The sequence below is a fragment of the Peromyscus maniculatus genome, chromosome X (assembly GCF_049852395.1).
Source record: "Peromyscus maniculatus bairdii isolate BWxNUB_F1_BW_parent chromosome X, HU_Pman_BW_mat_3.1, whole genome shotgun sequence".
NCBI lineage: Eukaryota > Metazoa > Chordata > Mammalia > Rodentia > Cricetidae > Peromyscus > Peromyscus maniculatus.
This window is the reverse complement of record NC_134875.1, coordinates 110,368,596-110,392,599: the sequence shown is the minus strand read 5'-3', so window position 1 is coordinate 110,392,599 and position 24,004 is coordinate 110,368,596. Positions and strand designations below refer to the sequence as shown.

The window sequence follows — 24,004 nt, the reverse complement described above, 5'->3', positions numbered from 1 at the left end:
TTTGTAATGAATTTGAGTACTTTCTGCATGTTAGGTATTTGTTTTACTTCATAAACATTTTGTATAATTTTTCACATCTGCAAGTTTATTTTTCTAAAAATCCATCCGATCTGAAGTTCTTGTGCATTCTCTGATGTCTAGACTGAAGTACACATGACCAACAGTTGGCTGTAAGAGAGGGGCCTGGCAAAGGAAGTAAAGTGGTCATTTCAGTCTTTGTCCTCACATTGATATGGCATATTATATAACAGCTTTCCTCTGCTAAATATCCCAAACCTTAAAGATTATTTAAGTACTCTTGTTGCTGCGTGCCCCATAATGTACTGAAAGTGACCACATCAATCTTTAGAGTTTTCTTGAATTCAGTAAAATGCTAATGACTTTCAAATTCATATAATTCTTTATATTGATCTTCAGAAGTTCTCTGATCTGTGAAAAAGCAGCTTTTATCAATTTTACCCCGGAATCTTCTCTTAAAGCTGCTATCTTGGTCCAGATGTAAATTGAATTTTTGCATGCTTGAAATTTCATTGTGACTATCACATTTAGGCATATAAATTCTAGTTATTATTCTCATTAATATGATTTCTAATATTGAGTTTTATAGATGAAAAGTATTAGGATGCTGCTTGACATATACTACAGTTAATGTAATCCTGCTAACTTGGCCCCAATTCACCCCTTGTAATCAGCCTAAAGATATATGGTGACACTATTACTAAGCCAGAAATTGGTTTCTGGAGTATTGTATTGTATTTTGACACTTTGCTTATTAGTAACATTAGAAACTATTTTAACTATAAATCAGTCTCTGTGGGCTGAAGAGATGGCTGAACATAAAGAGCACTTGCTACTCTTGCAGAGGAGCTGGGTTCAGTTCCCAGCACCTACATTGTAGTTTCCAATTATCTGTAACCCTAGTTCCAGGGGATACAATACCCTCTTTTGGCCTTCTTAGGCACCAAGCACATTCATGTTGCGCAGACATTCATACAAACAAAACACTCATATACATAAAATTAAAAAAAAACTTTTTAAAAATTAACTTCTTTATACCTGTTACCCATGCCAAAAGGACAAAAGAGAAATACAAGTATAATATGATAGAAGTAGAAAACATTTGCCTTTCCAAGGACAAAAGGAGAAACTTGTATTCTTAAAAAAATACAACCTACATAAAGGAGATAACCTAGTATTACTGTTTCTTTTTATGATGTTTATAGACAGTGTGTGAGACAGTAGTATCTTTATGTAAGTGTTCTTAGTGATGTTATATTTGCTGAACGTATTATACATCACAGAATGTTTTAATATTTAGACTGACTCTGAGGGTATAATCATTGTCTACATAAAGTATTTGTTTATATTGAGTAGTAACATAATGCAGTAGAAAGGGCACTGATGAGAGGTTAAAAAAATGGTGTCCTGACTCTAGTTTGACACTATGTGTGAAGAAGCTTAAATTAGCCTTTCTAATTAACATGAGGGATTGGACTAGCTGTAATTTCTTAAGTCTAAATGCCAGATCTATTTTATGATAAACTCACAAAATCATGCGAATGCAAGTGGACACATAAAGTGATAAGTTTAAGGATAATATTTATCTGGTACCATTCTGTATGTGATCAAAGACACTGGATTTTTAAAAGTACAGCCATGTTGCTGTAAAATCAGTTTTCAAGATAATTGAATCAGTATAGAAACAAAAAATTCACAGTAACTTAAACAAGGGAAGTTTGGTACAAATAATTATTAAACTATATTGAGAATTCTGTTATGATATAAAGGGAATCCTAAACCATTCCTGAACCCTAAGTGAAATGAGTACCCAGGAAGACACCTTATGCAAGCAGAGCACTTGCCTCCAGGGCTTAAAAAGTGTGATTGTAGCCCCATAGGTTTGCCTAGATCAGAGCTAGCGCACAAATCACAGAACAGGCGATACAACTTTTCACAGTGTAGGCAAATGAAGATGGTGGAAGATCTTATAGCAGAATTTTGGTTGCTGCTATAGTAAGAGTTCAAGAGAACATATTACAAAAGCCTCAGGATGACCGACTCTGATCCCAAACAGAGCTGCAGAGTTGCTGAGAGATAGGCATAAATGGTCTAGATATGTGGTTAGAGCAGAGCATTATCTGGAGTCCTCAAAAAATGAGCATCATTTATAGACCCTAAATTGGAAACAAGAAAATTTAATGTATAGCCCATGAGAACCCGGAAGAGAAGGCTTCTTTCCCCCTGCAGTGTCCCTGCAGTGCCCTCTACTGACAAAAAATATAACATTGTGCCCAATGTAAAGGAGGAAATGCCCATCCATTACCCATAGAAAAGGCACTGAAGAGTAAATTTGGAGCTGACAATTAATTAATTCCTAACTGTCACAGTATGGGTAGTACTTATGTCCACAAAACCATACAGGCCACCTTCAAACTTCTTGAGTGTATGTGGAAATATTGCTTAGAGGTTTCAGCTGTTTGGTCCCTAATTACCTAAAAATGTGTGTGTGTGTGTGTGTGTGTGTGTGTGTGTGTGTGTGTGTGTGTGTGTGTGTGTATGTGTGTATTATATATTATATATGTGTATATATATATGTATATACGTAATGTATATTATATATGCGTATATGTGTATATGCGTGTATATATATATATGATATAGTCTCTAAATTACTAAGCTCATCCAGCTCATTCTATTTGAATCTAATTCCCAAGGCACAAATAAGGTACTTTCTTAATAACCTCATTTTGAGTTTACTGATATTCTAACTTGTTGTCATTTTTGAGCCTATGAAGTAGTATACTCTCTATTGTAGTGGTTCTCAACCTTCCTAATGCTGCATCACTTTAATGCAGTTCCTCATGCTGTACTGACCAACCATAAAATTATTTCGTTGCTGCTTCATAACTGTAATTTTGCTGCTGCTATGAATCATAATATAAATATCTGATATGCATATATATGATATGCGACCCCTGTGAAAGGATCATTCAACCAAAGGGATCATGACCCACAAGTTGAGAACCACTGCTCTATTGGATATCATCTCCTTGGGGACCCACCACAAACCTACTTGCCACTGATTTCTGGTCACAAAAAGCAGGTAAATAGATTAGATCTAGTTCTGGTTTCTAGCTTAGACTGGGTCCCCACCCTAATGCAGAGAAGTAGGCACTGTCTTTTTTTTTTGTATTAAAATGTAAGCCGGGCGTTGGTGGCGCACGCCTTTAATCCCAGCACTCGGGAGGCAGAGCCAGGCGGATCTCCGTGAGTTCGAGGCCAGCCTGGGCTACCAAGTGAGCTCCAGGAAAGGCGCAAAGCTACACAGAGAAACCCTGTCTCGAAAAACCAAAAAAAAAAAAAAAAAAAAAAAATGTATATGTGTGACAGAACTTAGACACTTTGGAAGGATTAAAAAATTTGCCCATCTCATGCAGCTAGTGAGTTGTAAGCTGGGATTCAGTCCCAAGTTCTTCATCAGTCTCATATGGCTGCCCTTGTTTGAGAACAAAAATCCAATGCTGTGATTCAGAAAAAAATGCATATTATTTCAGTGACTTTCTGTTCATAATTTTCCATTTGTATCTATGGTGAGTAGGATTGTAAGATGACCACCAAGATCTATGCTCCTAGCACATAATTAGCAATTCTTGAGTGTAGTTAAGTTCAGAAGATACAATGAATTCTACTTCCACATGTTCAGGTTTTGTTCTATGACAAAAGTGAAGAGATTTTTTTCAGATATGTTTAAAACCCTCTATCATTTGACTTGGATATCATAGGGAAAAAAAAGAAATTATCTTTGATGAACTTCACCTTTTATAAGCCCTTTTTAAATGTCTCAAAGAAGACAAGAAATCTTCTGTTGGCCTTGTAAAAGCCAGATAGCTTATTATAAGGTGTCCTATGAAGTGTTCCATGTAACCAAGACCTGACGACAACACTTGGGAGCTAAGAATAATTGCTGGATAACAGGAAGAAAGAAAATGGAGACCTTAGTAATATAGCCACATGGAAATGAAGTCTGCCAATGATCAAAATGAACATAAAGCAGATTCTCTCTCTTTGTAAGCCTTTCTTTTGGATCTTTATCCCTGTTGTCATCTGACAGGCGTGCAAAACCATAATCCACAAAGGAAGAACTGAGTCTAGTATCTGGATTCGTAGCTAACAGAACCTGGGGGATACTGCGTGTTATTTTAAGCTTCTGACCTGCTGCTGATGTGTATCAATCCCAAGTCCATGACAAATTGCAATTTAAACCCAGACCAAACCAAAAAACTTGGAAAGTTTTAAATAAACCAAAAAAGAGAATGATAATCAAGAAAGAATAATTTTGAAGACATTTCACTTGATCATTTAAATTTAAATGTGGAATACTATATTTCCACCTCTAACTTATTATTTTGTAAGAGCTGGCATGTCATTGGAGGAAGAATACTTTATTGAACATCAAAATTTGTGGAGTTTTGCTTTTACTCTGCCTTTATCTCTGTCAACTTGTACAGTTTGTTTGACCTCTCAGGATCCCCATGTGTCATTTAGGAAAATTGAACAAAAAGTTTGCAGTTGTATTTATTGAAATTTTGTGACCATGAGGATTTCAACAATTAGAAGTTTTAGTGACAGAGTAGATGCTATCAGTTATTGTCGGGACCTATACATTTTAGTGTAAGAGTTTAGAAGGAAAGATGATTTGAGTGCTGTGAGTTTTGAATTAGTATTTTCAATTCACAGGGTCTTGGGGGTTATTGCTTCTTCTATGTTTTCAGAAACTAGAAGTGTAACATGGCTAATGTTTGTGATACTAAGGTTACAACCTAAAATAAATTACTAGAAACACTACTCCAAGCTATGGAATCCATAAGCATTGCAATTGGCATTTAATTCACTTAACATACACTCTGTGATTGTTGATTATATGAATGGCCTTAATGCAGGCATGATTATGGTCATGGCGGGTTCATTTCATGTTGTGGTGTTTTTTTCTCCACTACCATATTTTAAAACAGAGAAATTAAAAGAGGGTTTGGAGGCCTTAGAAGAATGTGTCTGCGTGACTTTTATTTACTTGCACCTATAGTTGAAGATATTTGAAACAGTCCTTTCTAGACATAGATATAATTTTGACACCACAGTGAAATTTATTATTCTGTTACATTAGTTTTCAAGTTAAAATTGTCTTTCAGTTGTCTTTACTCATATAACTAAATCCTTCCTGTGTTGGGAAATATGTATATGAAATAAAAGTTTTAAATACAAACTTAAATTTTATTCCTGAACTTTATTCTTTCAGAGTTATCCATAATTGATTATACCTTATATTTTAAGGTAGAAGTATAGAATTTCTAGCTCAGGGTCCAATGAGATGGCTGAGTGGATAAAGATGGTTGCCAGAAAGCTTAACAAATTGATCTTTTTCCTTGGTGGAAGAAAACCAACTTCCAGAAGTTGTCCACTGAAATCCACATACTTGCCATGGTGTGCACATGTGTGTGTGTTTGTGTGTGTGTATCTGTGTGTGTGTGTGTGTCTGTGTGTGTATGCATATACTCACATACTCATTAATAAATGTAATAAAAAGATTTTCTAGTTTTCTAGTTCAATAAAGATCTGTCAAGCACTGAGACACTACGTATTATATTATATTTATATTTCAAAATAAAATTTACCATTTAGAATTCTCATCATTATTTGAATCAATATATATTTTATACAAATTTCATCCCAAAATGACAGAGATACAGGCAAGATTTATACTCAATTATTCTATATCCAAACCAAATAGTAAAATAAAAGCATACTTCGTTCTCTAAACTGTTATAATTGAAAAATGTTTATATCAGTAATTAGCATTTTCCACAATAAAACTTACTCTTGTCTGTGTAACTGATAATAAGCCAGAGTTATTTAAATTATCTGTGTATTAAATCATATGTGTATGCCATTTGTTGATTTCTTAATTTATTGTGGTTTTGTAATTTTATACCTTTCGTCATTTGTATTCATTTATAGATGTGAAAAGTAGAAGTTGCTTTTGGTAAAGCCTTTTGTTTAACCTAATATACCTGGATTTTTTTGGTTTTGTTTTGTTTTGTTTTTAATGAGGTCAGATGGATTATAATCTTATTTCCATTTACTTACTCCAATATATTCTGAATAATACTGAGCAGAACTACAGTTATTTGTATAAACAAAACTATTTCAAGTAACTTAATCATGCCTGGGTGTGCTCTGCAGTTAACGCAAGACTTTCCCATCTCTTAGCTTTTCACTGTGGTGTGTGTTTAGATCACTCAATACATTTCCATTTAAAAATACAACAGGTAAAACTTCATCTAGTATATTGGATAAGTTCAGAGATAATGAATGTTATAACTTACTATTAATCAAATGAAGCTATTCTGTGGCTTCTCTAAAGTGCTTTAAATCCTAGATTTTTTTACCCCTTAGAATTTTTTTTTTTTTTTAGTTTTTCGAGACAGGGTTTCTCTGTGTAGCTTTGCGCCTTTTCTGGAACTCACTTGGTAGCCCAGGCTGGCCTCGAACTCACAGAGATCCACCTGGCTCTGCCTCCCGAGTGCTGGGATTAAAGGCGTGCGCCACCACCGCCCGGCTAGAATTTTTTATATTAAGATAGACAAGCTGATTCACAAGAACATATTGGGGTGGGATGGCTATGCCATACTATAAGATTACAAACCATTAATTATGTTAATTTATATTTGATATTAATATTAAATACCCTGTAGAAAAATAACTTGAAACCACTTATATTTAAATTATTCTTCATCATAACTAGTCCTTTCCACTTATTCAGTCATTCTTAGGTAGGCATAATATTCATTGTCATTGTATATTCCCTTATATTTATTTGAGAGAGTGCTGAATCCTAACCACTGGACCACCAGGGAGCATCAGCCTGTAATTTTATTTTGCATGTATTTTAAGAAGTTCTTACTTTTTGCTTTTGGAAGATATGAAATCCTTTGGAATTAATATTGAAAAAAAGAAAGTAAGACCTTTATGAAGTGGTTACCAGTCATCTTCTAGATATAATAAGATTGCCCTTTTGTTGCTAAAATTGACATAAGCTTTTGAAGAAAGGCATATTCCAAACAATATTTTAAATTGTAAAACACTCATAAATGTTATTTAACTTTATTATACTATGTTTTTAATTGTGTTATCTAACACGCATCTAATGCAGACAAAACGATACAAAGGGAAGTTAATTATAAACAAGTTAATAACTAATAATCAAACTAAACACAATAATTAAGAATTCAGATCATTGTGCCAAATCAGCAAACATGACTTGTTTTTTAGCCTAATTCTCACATCTGTTCAGCTGGCTATAATAATACCTACATCAGGACATTAGAATGGTAAATGGAAATGAATATAAAGTAGTTTGCATTGTACTAAACATTTGTAGACACTCTATAAATAATTTCTGCTAGCAATAATATTAGATAATGATTACAATGTATCTCCCTACTCTTACTGTTTTTCTAAAATGCAGTCTTAGGTAATGTTAAATATGATTGAGTTTTAAAATAATAATATAAACCTGGTGTGGTGGTTCACAACTCTGTTACAAACTTATGAAGGCTGACACAGAAGGATTCATTTTAACTCACAGTTCCTGGTTACAGTCCATCATTATGGGGAAAGTCACAGAAGCTAGAGCTTGATGGAGCTGGTAATATTACATCCATAATCAGAAACCGCAATGAATGCATACATGTCATTGCTCAGCTAGTTTTCCCTATTTTCATACAGTCCAGGATCCCCTGCCTATGGAAAAGTCCTACCCACAATGGCCATGTCATCCCACTTCAATTAATTAATTAATGTAATGAAGATAATCCCCACTAACATACCTTCGGCCAATATCCTAGGTGATTCTAGATTGTCAAGTTGGCAATTAACACTAACCATCACTTGTGAGTAGGTGTTTATCAAAGCAAATACTGTCATTGTAGCCAAAGCACTGAGACCTTAATATCAAGAAGAGGGAGAGGAGTAAACTTGCTATTATTGTTATGCAACTAGACTGGCCAGTGTGATTGTTTATTATAAGATGGTCATGGAATTGAGAGTAGTGTGTTAATTAATCTCATGTGTAAGAACTAAGGACTTTATTGGTTAAAAAAATAGGTAAGACAAGCAAGTTAGTATTTGTTTATTATCTTTGGATAAGAGCTATATTGGGCTGTTTTAAATATATATTAGCATATTATAGATTATAAACTTTATAAAGCAATCTTCATTGCTTCATTTAATTTTTTATCTGAAGAAAACAGTCTCAATGATATAACTTGCTTACAGACTAAGTCATTGTCAGTGTGGTAATTACATACATCTATCCTCATTTCATGCCCGTATTTTTTCTCTGGGTATTGGTGTTATGTGACTAATGTCTGTCTTTAGGAGCTGATAACCACAATTAAAGTGCAGTCTTGAAAAACAGATGCCAAAATCATGAGTCCTATTACAGAAGCAAATTTAGCCTGACAGTATCTGTAGCAGAGGGAAGCTGAGCCCAATGAGACAGAGAGAATCATCACCTTCATGGATACAGTCATCACAGAGCAAGTAAAACCTAGTGGAGATGGAGTATTATACCTTGTTTCCCACAAAATAGTAACCCCTTCAGTAAAAGCAAAACTGCTTATTTGATCTTATGCTGATTCAGATCACATAAAGATATATTTGCAGTGTTAACACATGAGTGGTAAGTGGGGTACAGGGAAAAGCTAGAGATGACTAGAATATAAATGCTCCCTGCCTGAGAAGGTTTCAAAATAAGATAAGTTTCTGACTGGTCATTGAAAGGTGAAGAAACAGATTCTTGCAAGTTTTGCCTGATGGAAGTAGGAAGTTTATACAAAGGTAAAATTTATCCAGAAAGTCATGAAAAATGCAAGAATTAGCCAAACAAGTGGTGCATCTTTAAAGGACCTTGATCATTCTTTGAAAGTTTTCTGGTCATTAAGTAAAAGAATCCAGATTTTAATATTATTTAGAATTTAGTTAAATTTGAATTAAATTAAACCTCAATATCAAGAGGTTCTCTCAGATTATCAAAATTATTAGGTAATAATTTAGGCTTGATGCATCAAATAATATAAATAATATATAACTATAACTTGGAATAACACCCAGACATAGAGTTCATATATCCTTAAATTTAAAAATATAGATACCTTTTGTGTATTATGCGACCTTTTGTATAAGAACTTTTAAAAACTCAAATACCAGTTGATATTCTTTCACTTTGTTTTCCTCTATAAAAAGTAATAATAGGGGCTAGAGAGATGGCTCCATAAAGAAGAGTGTGTTTAGTTTCCAGTTCCCACACTAAGTAGCTCACAGCTGCCTTTAATCCAGCTCTAGAGACATCTGATGCCTGTGAGGGGCCAGCACTAATGTTCACACAGACATGTCATAAAAAAGAAAACACAACTTTTAAAAACGATAATCAATGGTGATTTGTACGTTACTGACAACATATGTTTACCATAACTTCTCTCTTTCTTGCAGTGTAAAACTCTTTCTGGAGTCTGTGACCACATCATATCTCTGTCATCAGATCCTCTGGTTTCCCAGTCTGCTCACCTGGAAGTGATTCAGCTGGCAAATATTAAACCAAGTGAAGGACTGGTAAGGGATATCATGTGTACTAAAGCCATCATCCATCAGCACACAGCAGATGATGTGGGCAAAGAGGCAGCCTCCAAATGTGGAAGTCTAGGAATTTCCACAGAGGCTCACCCTCCTTTTTTTTTTTTTTTTTTCATTTCCTGTGGAGGTCAAGTTGGTAGGAGGGTGTCATAAAAACCATTTTTAAAAGACAAACCAATAAAGAGAGAGAGACAGAGACAGAGACAGAGACAGAGATGTAAATGGAAATTCCTGAATTATTCTATTCAATTGGGCAATCATTGGTTGCATTCTTTCACCAATTAAAATTAAATTCCTTAGCTGAAGGACATTTAAGAGTTTTACAATAAGCACAGTGTTACCTGTCATTCAAGTAGATATTTTCTGTGTTTGTTTTACTTTGATTTATTCTGGTTTTAATAGATCTTTCCCTTGGGTAAGTAATTTTAAAAGTCACATTTTTATATGTAAGTCTATGTGTAGTGTATGTGTGTTTGTGTATGTGTAGTTGTGTGTCTGGGCAGGCATGACTATGTATGCACATGTTGGGGCCAGGATTTAACATTGAGTGTCCTCCTCAATTGCTCTCTCCTTTTTTGAGACAAAAGTATCTTAATAAACCTGGAGCTCACTAGACTGACTAGCTTGCAAGCACCCCAATACCACCTGTCTCTCCCAGTCAAGTTCCACCATGCTTAATATTTCTGTGTGGATGCTGGGGATCCGAACTCAGGTCCTTATATTTACTTCTCAAGCACTTTACCCACTGAGCCATCTCCCTAGACATTATAATGTATATGAATTGCATCCCCTCCATTTTTCACATCTCTTGTTATAAGAATTGAATAAACAACTGGATAGTGTTACCACAAGGCTAACTTTCATGAAATGCATTGATAAATTTTTATTATGTTAATAGTTTTTTCAACTGGTTAAAAATGTCTTAATTATAAATTTAACTTGAGGGAGAGCTTTTTAAATATAACTGTAGAAAGCAAACATAAAATTGATATTGATGAGGAAGACACAGATATACTAAACAAACTGGCTCAGGTAAGCATTTAACTACAATGTATTTACTAAATGTTAATTTCATCATATGTCCTCTAAACTTTCTCCCCATATATAATGATATTCTGGAAAACAGAAATCTTGGAAACAAGCATATTCGTATCAATATACTTAGGTGGTTTTATCACATAATTATGTATATATATATGTGTGTGTGTGTGTATATATATATATATATATATATATATATATATATATATATATATAGTTATATATAGTTATGTTTGTAACTATTTCAGAGAGAAAAGCCTTTATTGACCACCAGTGATATTTAATTTGAGGCCATTCATGTATTCTATACAGTGACTTTTCTCCTGCTCATTGACAAATTGATTCTGGGTGTCGATAGTTTCTAGTATTTTTGTTTTTGTTTGTTTTGTTTGTTTTGCTTGAGTTTTCTTTGGTTTTATAAATGTTTTCTTGAAAAGATTAAAATCAAGCTTAGCAACCTGGTTAGATGACATCATACTAAGTTGTAAGTACTATATCTAATATTGACTTCTTTTAAAAGCTTATTTCTAATGTTTATAGGTTTACATGAAGAAACCTTATGATTTAAAATTCTCATTACAGCATTTCCCCTTTATCTGAAGTCTACTTTCTGTGTTTTCAACTAACATGATCAACTGCAGTCCCAAAATATAAAATGGAAATTCCAGAAACAAACAATTGTTACATTTGAGATTGCATACCATTCTGAATAGTGTGATTAAAATCTCATTCCAACTCATCAGGGACATGAATAATCCTTTTGTCCAGCTTAGCCAAACTATACATGATATCCACTCAGTAACTACAGTCATGATATTGCAAGAGCTTGTATTCAGTCAACTCTTATTTAACTTATAAATAGCCCCAACGTGTACAAATAGTGGTGATAACAAATCAGATATGCTAAGAAGAAGCCATAAAATAATTCCTATATCTATTGATAAATTGAAAATATATAATACATTGAGAGAGGGACATTGCATTTATATAACCATTATATCAGTATATAATTGTAATTGTTCTATTAATTATTTTAATCTCATTTAATTTATAAATGAAAATTCATCAATATTACGGTTGTATAGGAAAAACAATGCATACATACTATACATACTATGTTTGATACTATCTATACTCCCAGATATATCGTAGGCTTTGGGAACATATCTCCATATGAGTTGGTCACTTCCTCCTGAATGACTGTGCACCTTTTGATTACCTTTACCAAACTCATATTTTCCTTTCTCCATGTCTTCTTTCAGTTATTTTCAGTGAAAGGTGTTCTTAATACAATGTGTGCAATAAAAAAGTTAAAAAACTAATACATTATATTAGCATTGAATTTGGGAACCTGGAATAAAATTATTTACATAAAACATGAGAGCAGTCTTAGGGACGTGGGAGAATAAACTTAACTTCTATGACCTTTATTTTGTCGCAGAGAAAGTATAGGGGCAAGGGTAGATCATCTTTAGATGTTCTTTGAGCTTTATAACTCTGTGATTCTAAAGAGCATTGTTTGAATAAAAACATGTAATTTCCCCTTTAATTTCCACTAAAATCATGGGGAACAATAGGCATGTGAAGTGAGATAAATAAAACTAATTGATGGACTTTATGAACAATTTATTTCTCTATGAAGATATAGCCCCAGAAGAAATCTTTTTAACTTAAGTTAGGTCTGTATCTTCTTTATGCAATGGACATAAACTTAAAATGGCAAGAACCAAAATTTTCAGTAGTTTGGAAAACAACTGTCAGAGAAAAGAAAAAAAATAGAAGTTAGGATAGGTGTTAGAAGTACTTTTCATTTGCCTTTTATTTTCCTCATAACACTACGGAGTCAGTATTAATTTTCTCATTTTGCAAGTAAGAACAGAACCACAGATTTTTTTACTGATTGCTTTGCATTAAATAATAGCCAGTAGAGGCAGGGATTTATGAGGTAAATCTAAATAAAATATACATGGCAACTATTTTTGTCATGATCTTATATCCAATTTGGAATGGCTAAAGGGAGGTAGGAACTGCTTGAGAAGATAATCTTAAATTTGAATTTACTTAAAGAGCGTCATTTGTAAAGGACAGCGGGCAATACTTCAACTGAATTGATATTTTACACAGAGCGAAAGAAAACCTTAAAATATTGAGTATTAATTGAAAGAATTAAGGGTGAACTTCTTTCTTATGATTCATATCAAAAGATTAGAGGCTTTACATGACTTATTCAAAATGCTATTTCAAAGTGCATTCACTTTCAAGTAACCTGCATAGGTCATGTTTAAAATAAATCAATTTGAGAATTTGACTAACATTCACCAAATGCATAACCATGGGAAATGTCTAAAAGGCAAATGCAGAGGGAGAGACTGCAAGCAAGTGTGCTTAGATGTAATTAAGCCATCCATGTGTCTTGCCTTTAAAAATCAATGATTAGCAGAAAATTAAGATATGGAAATGAGAACTATTAGAACATTTAAAAACTAAATGGCAGACAAGATGAAGAGTTGAATAGAAGGGAGGGGCCTCAAGGCATCATTCTGTAGGCTTGGATTCAGGCTTCTTTCTCTTGTGAGGTGCTTGAACTAACTCCAAATGTGCCTTGTTTGACCACCGTGACTGTGAGACTTCTCTGACTGTTATTGCTTAACTGGTATTTGGAGATGATGTGAAGAAAACAACAGTTTAGCAAGCTAAGCAGGGAAAAGGGAGCTGTTCAAATCAATTCCACAATTGATTTTTCCCCAAGAGGAAAAAAATAGAGACCAGGATGCCCTCCGCCTTCCAAATGCTGGGATTGAAGGCATGCACCACTATTCCCAGCACTAACTCTATGTAAATATTTAAATTAACCAGAAAAATAGCTTTAATATAAATTATAAAACATGGTTGTGATTGCATCAATGATAGAATCCTGTGTCTACTAAATACTTTGTTAGAATTGTGGCTTTTAGCATTCCCTAGTTTCTGCTATAATTATACATAAGCATTATTTCCTGAATCATGGATTATTCGCATAATTTTCACTTTCCCAGGATTTGGGTTTCATTTTCTGAATACTAGATTTGCTTTATGACCAAAACATTTCTGGAATCATTTAAAACTCTTGTCAAATATCAGTAATCATAATCAATATACCTTATTTTGAAAGATTTATGGAAAGAAGTATAATCAACCTCTACTTAAGATTGTCAAAGGAGATGACTTTGAAATACATTTGTAAACTATCCAAAGTCAAACCTAGATACTCTTTGAAACTACAATATGCATACTGCATATATGCTAGGGTTATTTTTAGACTTTTAGACTAGATTTCAACAGCTAGGAGTGTAGTTCAATGGTAGAGCTTGCCTGGGGCTGCCAGAAAATAATGTACATTAATTAGTGATTTTTTTTACTTTAATTTTTACAATATCCAGGAATTGTGCTTTTTACGAAAAATACAATAACTCTCCAGTAAATAATTCCAAAAGTCAGGAGTTCATTGATTGTGTGTCTGGATTCAGACATGAGACCTGACTTCACCACCTTAGTTAGGCTTACTATCCAGGCATTCTGTGCCTTAGTTTGCTTACCTCTAAAACAGTGGCAATGATAGTTATACCACAAAGACTTTTGTAAAATAAACATAAGATACTTAAAACAGGCCCAGGCACATTGTAATAGCTACAAGTAATGATGGAGATAGGCAGGCAGGCAGCAGACAGACAGATAGATTGTAGATGATTGTTTTCTAGTCCAAATAATACATTTTATTTATTTTGCTGCCATTTTCCACTTTATTTGCTCACAATCTTTTAATAGGAAATTTAAAAAGAAAACGTAGTATTTGCCTCTTACAAATAGTATTTAAGATCTTTTATTGATTTGATAAAATCTTGTTAATAGCTAGGGTAGAAATGTCAGTACCAGTCATTTTCTCCTAAGATTTTTAACATTATAATATTTGCTTTCCAATAAGTAATGGGATAAATATTAACTCAAAAGTGTGTCATACACTGACCAGCATAAGTTTGAATATTACCATTTTGTTATAGCCAAAAATGACTTGCCAGTTTGTCAATTAATTTCCATGTATAGTTTTGTTTGGGCTATTATTTATTATTCTATTAAACTGTGAACTTCCATTTAAATAAATAGAGTTCACTGGCAAACAACCTTCTTTTAAAATTGCATTCATTTCATTTCCCATTTAGAGCTCCAGGCTCAACAGTTTTTGGAACTATTAGCCATTTTATATAAGATATTTTGAAATGACTTTTCAGAATAAAAACTACCTAGTCATTCCTTAGACCTTCCATACAATTGACTTTTCTGCTTCATTTTTCTTTTCACTGAAATCATATGTATATTTGGGTGTCTAGATATATAATAAACATAGAAGTATGAGAAAATAATATTATTAAAATTTATTTCATTACATAAATCTTAAATGTATTCTTTTCTGCAATGTATTGTTAGTTATTGTTAAATTGCTTGTATATCAAATATATGAATCTTGTATGACAGAAAAATATAAAATACTACAAAATAAAATATAGAATGCTACAATATAATAAAACAAAGTTTATATAAGTAAAACTTTATTAGGGTTTTACCTCCAGGTAATTACAGATAGAATATTTCTGTTGATGCCTACTTTTAACTGTAAAATTACAACATACATAATAGGCTAGTTACATATATACAAAAATCGAATTTCCTACTATAATCTTTAATTTCAACAGGATGTACAGTATGGATTTTAAAAGAATGAACTATGCCCAGGACATTGAAATACCATACTGAATTTTATGTCCTTAAGGCAATTTAACTTATCAAGTAGTTACTTGATTGAGTATAGGCTTCTTTAGACAACCTTTAGAAAACTAAACATTCACGTGGTAATTTTTTCCCCAGTTTTAAAGCAGCATTGTTAACTCATAAATAAAATTACATTATATTTGACAGTATGTTCACTTTGCTTCACTTTTTTCTGATCCTGTCTTTTTCTTAGGGAATGTACATTAAATCTACGTATGATGGCCTCCATGTAATTACTGGAACCACAGAAAATGTAAGTATTAAAACATTTCCATTACCCCCCACCCCCAGTTTGCTCATGTAGATTTCATCCATTTCTTCATCACTGGGCAATCCATGCATTCTTCCTAGGGTCCTCCTTACTAGCTATCCTCCCGGGACCTGTGGGTTAATTTCAGTATGTATGTATTTCACATGATTAAGATTAAATGTTGCTTCCAAGAACATATCTAAAAATACTTATTAAATTAGTAGATTCTGGATGCATTGGAATTTCAATCATTTTATTTAGTATAGAATAGTGGCTTAGAGAAATTCAGATGTTTTCCTTTTAAGCCAGAGAGTTGTCTTTGTTAAGTACTTTCTGGTTCATGACAAGTTATTGTGACAACTAAAATAATCTACTTCCATCTGTCAGTTAGTTTAGTTATTTTGAGAAATATCTAATCGATCGGACTTTCTGGATACTTGCAGGATAATTCAACTCAATGCAATAGAGGTGTAGCTGAATGGTTTTAACAGTGAGATTCCTCCACTAGCAGCATCAGTCTACTTTGAGAGCTTGCTAGAAATTTGAAATCTAAGGTTCTACCATAGACCCAGAATCCTAAGAATATCCTTCCCTTATGAAAAGATTCTAACAGGTGTTCTGACTATAAATTGGAAAAAGATTATCAGCAGTACATACCACACTAGGTTGTAAAAATCAACTAAGCAAGTTAAGGATAATGGCACACAGAACTATATAGCTATGTTCTAAAAAGAGAAATAGAAATGCATTAAGTCAGTCATTAACATGATTAGCATAATAGAAATTGAATAGCAAAAAAAATTATTCATTATCTCAGGTTTCTTTTCTTTCATAAGCAGGTGATAAACTTTGAATTTGCTATTTTCTTTTAAAGATTCAGACAAATTGCATCTTTATGCTGTGTTACTTTGAATAATACTGTAGTGGAATTAAGCTAATTTCAATTATCATTGATCTCAATGTTTTACCAATATTTTCTTTTTTGAAATCACCATTCTCTGTAGTTAATTCACCCACTAAATCTAATTAATTATTGATTTAATCTTCTTGGTTTCTTGTTGAAATTGAAACACTTTGTAAGTGGAATGTTGTAGCACCTTCATATTTGATATTAAAAATGGACACCGTGAAAATCAGTAAAATGAATGTTGTGAAATATTTCCTAGTCTGAAATTCAGTAAGACACTATACACTACACTATTGCCATCATCCTCTAATTTACTTGTACATTCATTAGATCACTCATGTACTCACTGGTCATTGAACAGGCCCACTTCAACTCTGCTGTGATCCAGGCACAGCATTAAACATTGGAAGGATACATATAATAAACTAGTTTTTTTTTTCCTCAAGAAGTACAAAATATGAATATAGGATTTAACTATGTAAGCAAGTACTACTATTTACTTGATCCATTAAGGAAAAACTAATAAATGCTGTCAAGTGAGCCAGAGAAGAAATCACAGAAATGGTGCTTTTGTACTGTATCATGAGGAACTGATAGGAATGGATCTCCCTCCATTAGCTGACATTTGGGAAAGGAACAGTTGAATACTATGCTTCGTACACTTTACTTACTCGGTGAAACTTGATAAATAGCTTAATGATAAAAGGAAAATTAGAATCTGGGTATAGTTCACACATCAATCACATATTTATAGTTCATCATTTGATTCTTTTTTCTTGATAATATTTAAATATTTTGGAACCCTAAATAATTTGTAATTACAAGTTCTGTGTTGAGTCTTAGTAAAGCTTGTCACTAAAGTGGTTAAGTTATATTTTTTTTTTGCTATGCCCCAGTTCTTTGTTTTTTATGTTTGAAATGAGGAATTGAGAGAAATGATCTCTGACATCCCACTCCGCATTGAAAGTCTATAATTTGTATGACTTGCTCTGATTTTTCCTTTCTATGCAAAACTTGTTTTTTTTAGCTTTATGTATATGCAAACCATCCTTTTTTTTAATATCTTGACTAGAGTTATTTGATTGATTTTTCTCCCATTCCTCTTAAAAAAAAAACAAAAACAGTTTTCAGCCAAATGGCACAAGTGACTGACACTATTGCATTGTAATTTTTTTTTTTTTTGGTTTTTTTTTTTTTTTTTTTTTTTGAGACAGGGTTTCTCTGTGTAGCTTTGCGCCTTTCCTGGAGCTCACTTGGTAGCCCAGGCTGGCCTCGAACTCACAGAGATCCGCCTGGCTCTGCCTCCCGAGTGCTGGGATTAAAGGCGTGCGCCACCAACGCCCGGCCTATGCATTGTAATTTTTAATCCATTCAGAATTGTTACATGGTGCTGGTCCGATATGGTAATACTGCCTGATGACAATTTGAGATCACTGATTTTTTTTTTAGAATAGGGTTCATATTTCAGATGAATCTACCTCCTTAACAGTATTCTTAGTTCATTAAATAATATACTTTTTGGAATATTATCTTGAATTTTAGCCTATGACAATTTTTTTATAGGCAAAAACTTTTGTTCCAGTGAGGTAATGTAGTTTGAAGTTTTCTGTTTTCAAAATAATTAAAAATTGGAAATGAATTTTTTTAAGGAACTGGCCTGAGGACATGGCTGATTTTGTGCAAGATGCTTGTAATGCAAACTTGAGGACCTGAATTTGGATCCCCACCACCCACATAATATCCAGATACCACAGAGGACCTCTGTAAACCAGTACAGGGGAGCAGATAGGTAGATCCCTGGGGCTTGTTGCCCCTCAGTATAGTTAATTCTTGAACTCCAGTTCACTTAGAGAAACAGACTCAAAAGCCAGGCAGTGGAGTCACCAGGAGGACCCAGCAGATAAAAATGTTTGTTGCTAGGCCTCACAACCTGAGTTCCATCCCTGGGACCAGTGCAGTAAATGAAGAATACCAACTCCTTAAGGTTGTCTGCTGAATTCCATAGATTTGCAATGACCTGTGTATGTCTCCTCCCCCTCCACATACACACATTCTAAATAAATGTAAAAATAAAAAATTTAAAGGGCATGTAAGATGGATCAGTGGGTAAAGGCACTTGATACAAAGCATGATGATCTTGTCTTCTGTCCCTGGAAGCCACATAGTAGAAAGAAATAACTGAATTACCAAATTTGTTCTCTGGTTGCCACATGTGCCACTAAGACACAAGCTTGCCCACATACAAATTAAATAAATAAATACATTTTAAGAAGAAAGAATAAATAAGGTGCTTAAACAATTTGGGGAAAAGAGCTGATGCCAACCTGTGGCCTATACACACACACACACACACACACACACACACACACACACACACACACACGGCAGGAGGGAGCACATAAACATAAAATAAAAATGTCCCAAAATCACCTTTAAAGTACATCTCATTCCTGGGTCTTAAATGTAGTGTTTTATTTTCTAAGTTCTGTCACCATACTATTTTTCTTTGTTGTTGTTGTTGTTTTAATAGATACTACTGAGTAATATCAGAGTATAAGCAAATGATTTTAATAGGTTAATATGTTCTATAAAAGTCTATCTGTACAGTTAGTGTACAAGAGTGTATCACCATATAAAGATGCCTGCAATGCATATAATTGTTAATCAGTGGAACTAGAAAATAAGGCTATAAAATCTATTATAAGACGTGCAGAATTAAAAAATTCTATCACAGATCTCATTTGGTTTCCTTTATACATCTTAAAACATACAAATATTAAATCACCAGGTTGGTTTTATTGATTTTTGTTTTTAATTTTGTATTAAGAAAGTGAAGTGGTGAAATTGTTTTATGCTATAGACATGTTGACATTTTGTTTCATTTGGTGTGGTTTGTCAAATAATTGAGACAGAACAGCATGCTCTTGTAATTAGACACTTGGAGAGAATGTTATGTAATGTAATCTTGACCTAATTACTGCTTGTGTTTTAATTTTCTGTTCTGTATTAGTCACAATTGGTTTTATTAATAGTGAAATAAATTAGCAACTTAATTATCCGGCTTCAAAGTTTAATGCTAATTATATACATATACTTTAAAATATTGATCTGTTTACCTTAATATGGATTATTTACATTAAATGGGTAGGGCTTAAGTAAGACTCATAGTATTGTGAAATATACAAATATATTTTTGCATTTTTTATTGAAAATACTTTATATGCAATATATTCTGATCCCAGTTTCCCTCTTTTGTTTCCTCTCAGATCCTCCCCTCTTCTCCACCTTTCCAACTCCTCACCTTCTGTTTCTCTCTCTTAGTGCTTTTTGTTTCCTTCTTTTATTGTTTCTTTAATTTTTTTCTGGATTAAGTTTGTCAGGTTTAGTAGCAATTATTATTGCCCTTTAATGATTCCAGAAGTTGTCATTTTCCAATGTAAATATCTGTGCATGACTTTGTATTTTATCAGTAGCTATAAACTAAATGTAAACCATATAACTATCTTATTAACTATCAATAAGCACATTATAATAATTACTTGAAAGTTATGGTTAATTTTTTTTAATCTAATTAAAGAGGTAGATTTTTGTGATGTTCCTAGAGAAAGAAAAAAGCTGATAAACCTCATGTCATCATTTCTTTTATGTTAAATTCAGTCACCTGCAGATCGATGCAAGAAAATCCATGCTGGTGATGAAGTGATTCAAGTTAATCATCAGACTGTGGTATGTATAATTACCTTAAGAGTCAGTGGGAGAAACTAATTCTTTGCTAAAACTTTCAAATAATACCAGTGAAATTAAAGGCCAATATTTTATACAAAATAATTGAAGAACTTTAAAAAAATAACTGAATGATTACTCTTCCAAATTGTTTGATGGAATGTAAGACATGGGTTTTTGAAAAATGAGGAAATATTATGATTGTAAATTTGACATTTTCTGGTATAACATTTTTTTTTCATTTTTGTAGATTTGTGAATTAGCTACTAGATAAATTTAATGGATATATTATATATATATATATATACATTCATTTATCTGTTGTAACATTGACTTATTGATTAATGTGTAGAAGATTTGGCATAATTTAAATGCACATTTTTGTAAAAAATTATATAATCCTCAGTAGCTGACTTGGCTCCTATTTGCCAAGCGGAACTATAGATTTTGTTCTAAAAATATTATGCTAAATTGAACAAGTTCACAAAACTTTATTGTCCTATGAGGCTCCTGAATCTGTTCACATAACCATGAATGCCAGTGGCATTTAATGCCTATGATAGATGTGATAGATTTTCAAAGATGTAGTAAATGAACAGTATTCATTTCTGTTTATTTTATATGCCTCAGGTGGTTCACTTTATTCCCCCTCATTGGCAAACATAAAGTCTGTTGCCAAAATTTGAAATCGAAATAATCTGAGATTATCAATGTAATAATATTCATCTTTAAAAGTATGGTAATTTTAAAAATACATATTCTACATATAGTTTAGTAACTTTAGGATGAGTAATCATTTTCTGTTCATACTATTGAGCTAAATTTGCTTCTGCATGTCATAATGAGAGAAGAAAATTTGGGAAGACTGCTTTTTCTTAGAGAAAGTTTAGAAAGGCTCCCAATGATCATGAAAGTTAAAAATGTTTCTTCAGTGAGTTCATTATCTGATTTAAAAGTGGACAGAACTTTTTAAAAAATAAGATATATTGGTGTGTGTAGTACTGAACAAGAACATGCTGATAATACACAAAGGGTTTCTTCCATATGACAGTACTAATGACTTTATTTTGTCATTATAAAAGAAATTATTCAAAGTGGTTGTCCTTTTGGAAATTTCTGGACCCATACATAGTCTGAGAATTGGGGCAAGGGGATAAAGCAACTAACTGTTCCAATTCATCAGTACCTTCCCCTTCTGTTCTGTTCATATTGCTTCTTTCTCTGCAAGAGAACCTAACACAAATATTGCATATTTTCTACATGAGTTTCTACTTGATCAAATTAAAGTTGAAAGTCTCTAGTGAAAAAGAAAGTTGTTTAAAAGAGTACTCATTATGGAGCAGATCTGACATTCAGTAAATGAAATTCAAAGTTAAAAGTTTACAGATAAACTAATAAAATCTGTATGAATTGGTAACATTTAAATGCTATGAGAATGTGCACACACATTTCATCCCAGAAATATTTAAAAATTTTTTAAAACTGCATAGAATAAGGATTGAAGAAACTTAGTTCTAGTTTTTACTGTGAAGTTTAATTATGGCTTTAAATGCCTAATATTACCAGAGTAATTTACCTTTTCTAGAAACATTAACTGAAATTTTAATATGTAACTGTACACACAAATATCATGTCACATATTTTATATTTTGTTTATTCTTTATAATAAATCCTTTATAAAAGCTGCCGTATGTGGAAATTGAGACTCAGAAAAAGTATTTAATTTAACTTCTTGTAAATTTTTTACTCCAAGGCCCATGCTCTTACTTCAATCTTATTGTACCCTTCCACAATTCAACTTATAAAACTATCAAAGGAGTAAGAAATCTTAATAACTTAGTAATCATTTGAGTAAATCTCAAGATTCAATGAGACATTAAGGGGGGCATGTATTAGGAAGTAAAGAGAACAGAAAGGGAGAATTGATGCAATTGGAGTACTGAATTCATTGAACTGAAATTGGAATTAGGTTTGAAGCTCGTGTTTACTGCCATTTCTCACTGAGCTCATTCCCCTCAGATGTATAAAAATGTAAAATGCCTAGCACAAATGCTGGTACACATTAGGAACTTGATAACAATTGACCTTCCTACCTCTCTTCCATCCTTTTTACCTAATATTGTAGTTGGACCACTTGGAGTCCTGTTTCTTGGTAGACTGCTATTGGAGCCAACAAATGCATTTGGGATTAAAACAGAAACAAGAAGATATATTGAGTTTCATGAAAGTAGCTGTTTTTAATAATGTGATTAGTTACCAGATTTTCTTCTTTGTGCTCAAGAGGCATATTTGTGCATGGATTTTTTCTCATTTAATGTAAACTAGCCTTCCCTCTTTTTTATTGTTGCCTGTGTTATGATCTGTATAGTGTGTTAACATTATTCAAAACACACAGAGAGAGTAGAATGAAAATTCTCTGAGTTTTCATACTACTAAAGCATGGGTAGGTAGATGCATTATTTGAAACAAGTGTGAATTATTTGTGATCTGCAATTATTCTTTGTATCCTCTCTAGTCATTAAAATGGAGAGTAGTGGTTGGCTATGGTGTTACATTAAAAAGTAGTATAATATACTTGAAATACATAATATAAATTATTGAATCTATTAATTCACCAGAATGATAAAATATTATCAGAATTAGCCTATACCATTCCTGATTCAACAATTAGAAAACAGTGATGCTAAATCTTATTTTAGATGATACTATCTCAGTAGTTTTCTGTAATTTTAAAATCTTACTACCGCAGGTAATATTGTACAATATAAAATTTTTATATAAAGTTTATTGAAAAGCAATTTTAAATATTCTCATGAGGGTCAGTGAAAGATAAATGAATAACGGGAAGTTTTAAATGGCTGGCATGGTTCATATGCTCAATAGCAATTGACTTTGTTACTTTTCTTAACCCTTCATGTCCAATTAGATGTGTGTGATTCTCCTATGTTCTTTTATTTAAATTTTCTATTTATGTGTGTGTGTGTGTGTGTGTGTGTGTGTGTGTGTGTGTGTGTGTGTGTAGTTTCTTGAAATTAAACTGGAAATTACATGTCCATTTTCATGTTGCTATATTCTTCATTATAAGCTTCTAAGCTTTTCACATCAACATACTTCTGTGGCTGAAAAACTGACTGCCAGATAGGAAGAAGAAAAAAAATCATGAACATCCAAGCAAAGCAGAATGATTCCTATTGCATGTCTTCCTTGCCAGTGAAGATCAACTCCTCAAAGGCTACTGAAAACACCCTAGAATCTATCTTTCTGTCTGTCTCTGTCTCTTACTCTCTGTTTCTTTCTCTGTTACTCTCTCTCTCTTTCTGTGTGTGTGTCTCTCTCTCTCTTTTCCCTCCGTCCCCCCTCTCTTTCTCCTTCTTCTACTCCCTCTCCCTCTCCATCTTCCTCCCACCTTGGCATAGTTTGAACCAGCAACTCTGCCCTCATGATGGAGTTTAAGCATGTTTTTTGCTGATGACATTGTAGTTATTAAAAAAAATCTGGGCATATCAATAATGAATCTGCTAATTTACAGGTTAATACTTTTTTCGTGTGAGTGTTCTAAGTATTTTATCCACACTTTCTTCTTAGGCATA

The 24,004-nt window shown here is 32.9% G+C and overlaps 1 protein-coding gene across 8 annotated transcripts in view; it reads left to right on the top strand.

The window, feature by feature from the left end:
• The window catches only part of Cnksr2 (connector enhancer of kinase suppressor of Ras 2), a 246,287-nt gene that overhangs the window by 109,871 nt on the left and 112,412 nt on the right, over positions 1 to 24,004 (top strand). For all 8 annotated transcript variants that reach the window (XM_015992153.3, XM_015992151.3, XM_042269571.2 and 5 more), the window contains exons 6-8: positions 9,550 to 9,669; positions 15,728 to 15,787; positions 20,349 to 20,417. In XM_015992153.3, coding sequence (XP_015847639.1) covers positions 9,550 to 9,669; positions 15,728 to 15,787; positions 20,349 to 20,417 — 249 coding nt within the window. The remainder of the gene's footprint in view (positions 1 to 9,549; positions 9,670 to 15,727; positions 15,788 to 20,348; positions 20,418 to 24,004) is intronic.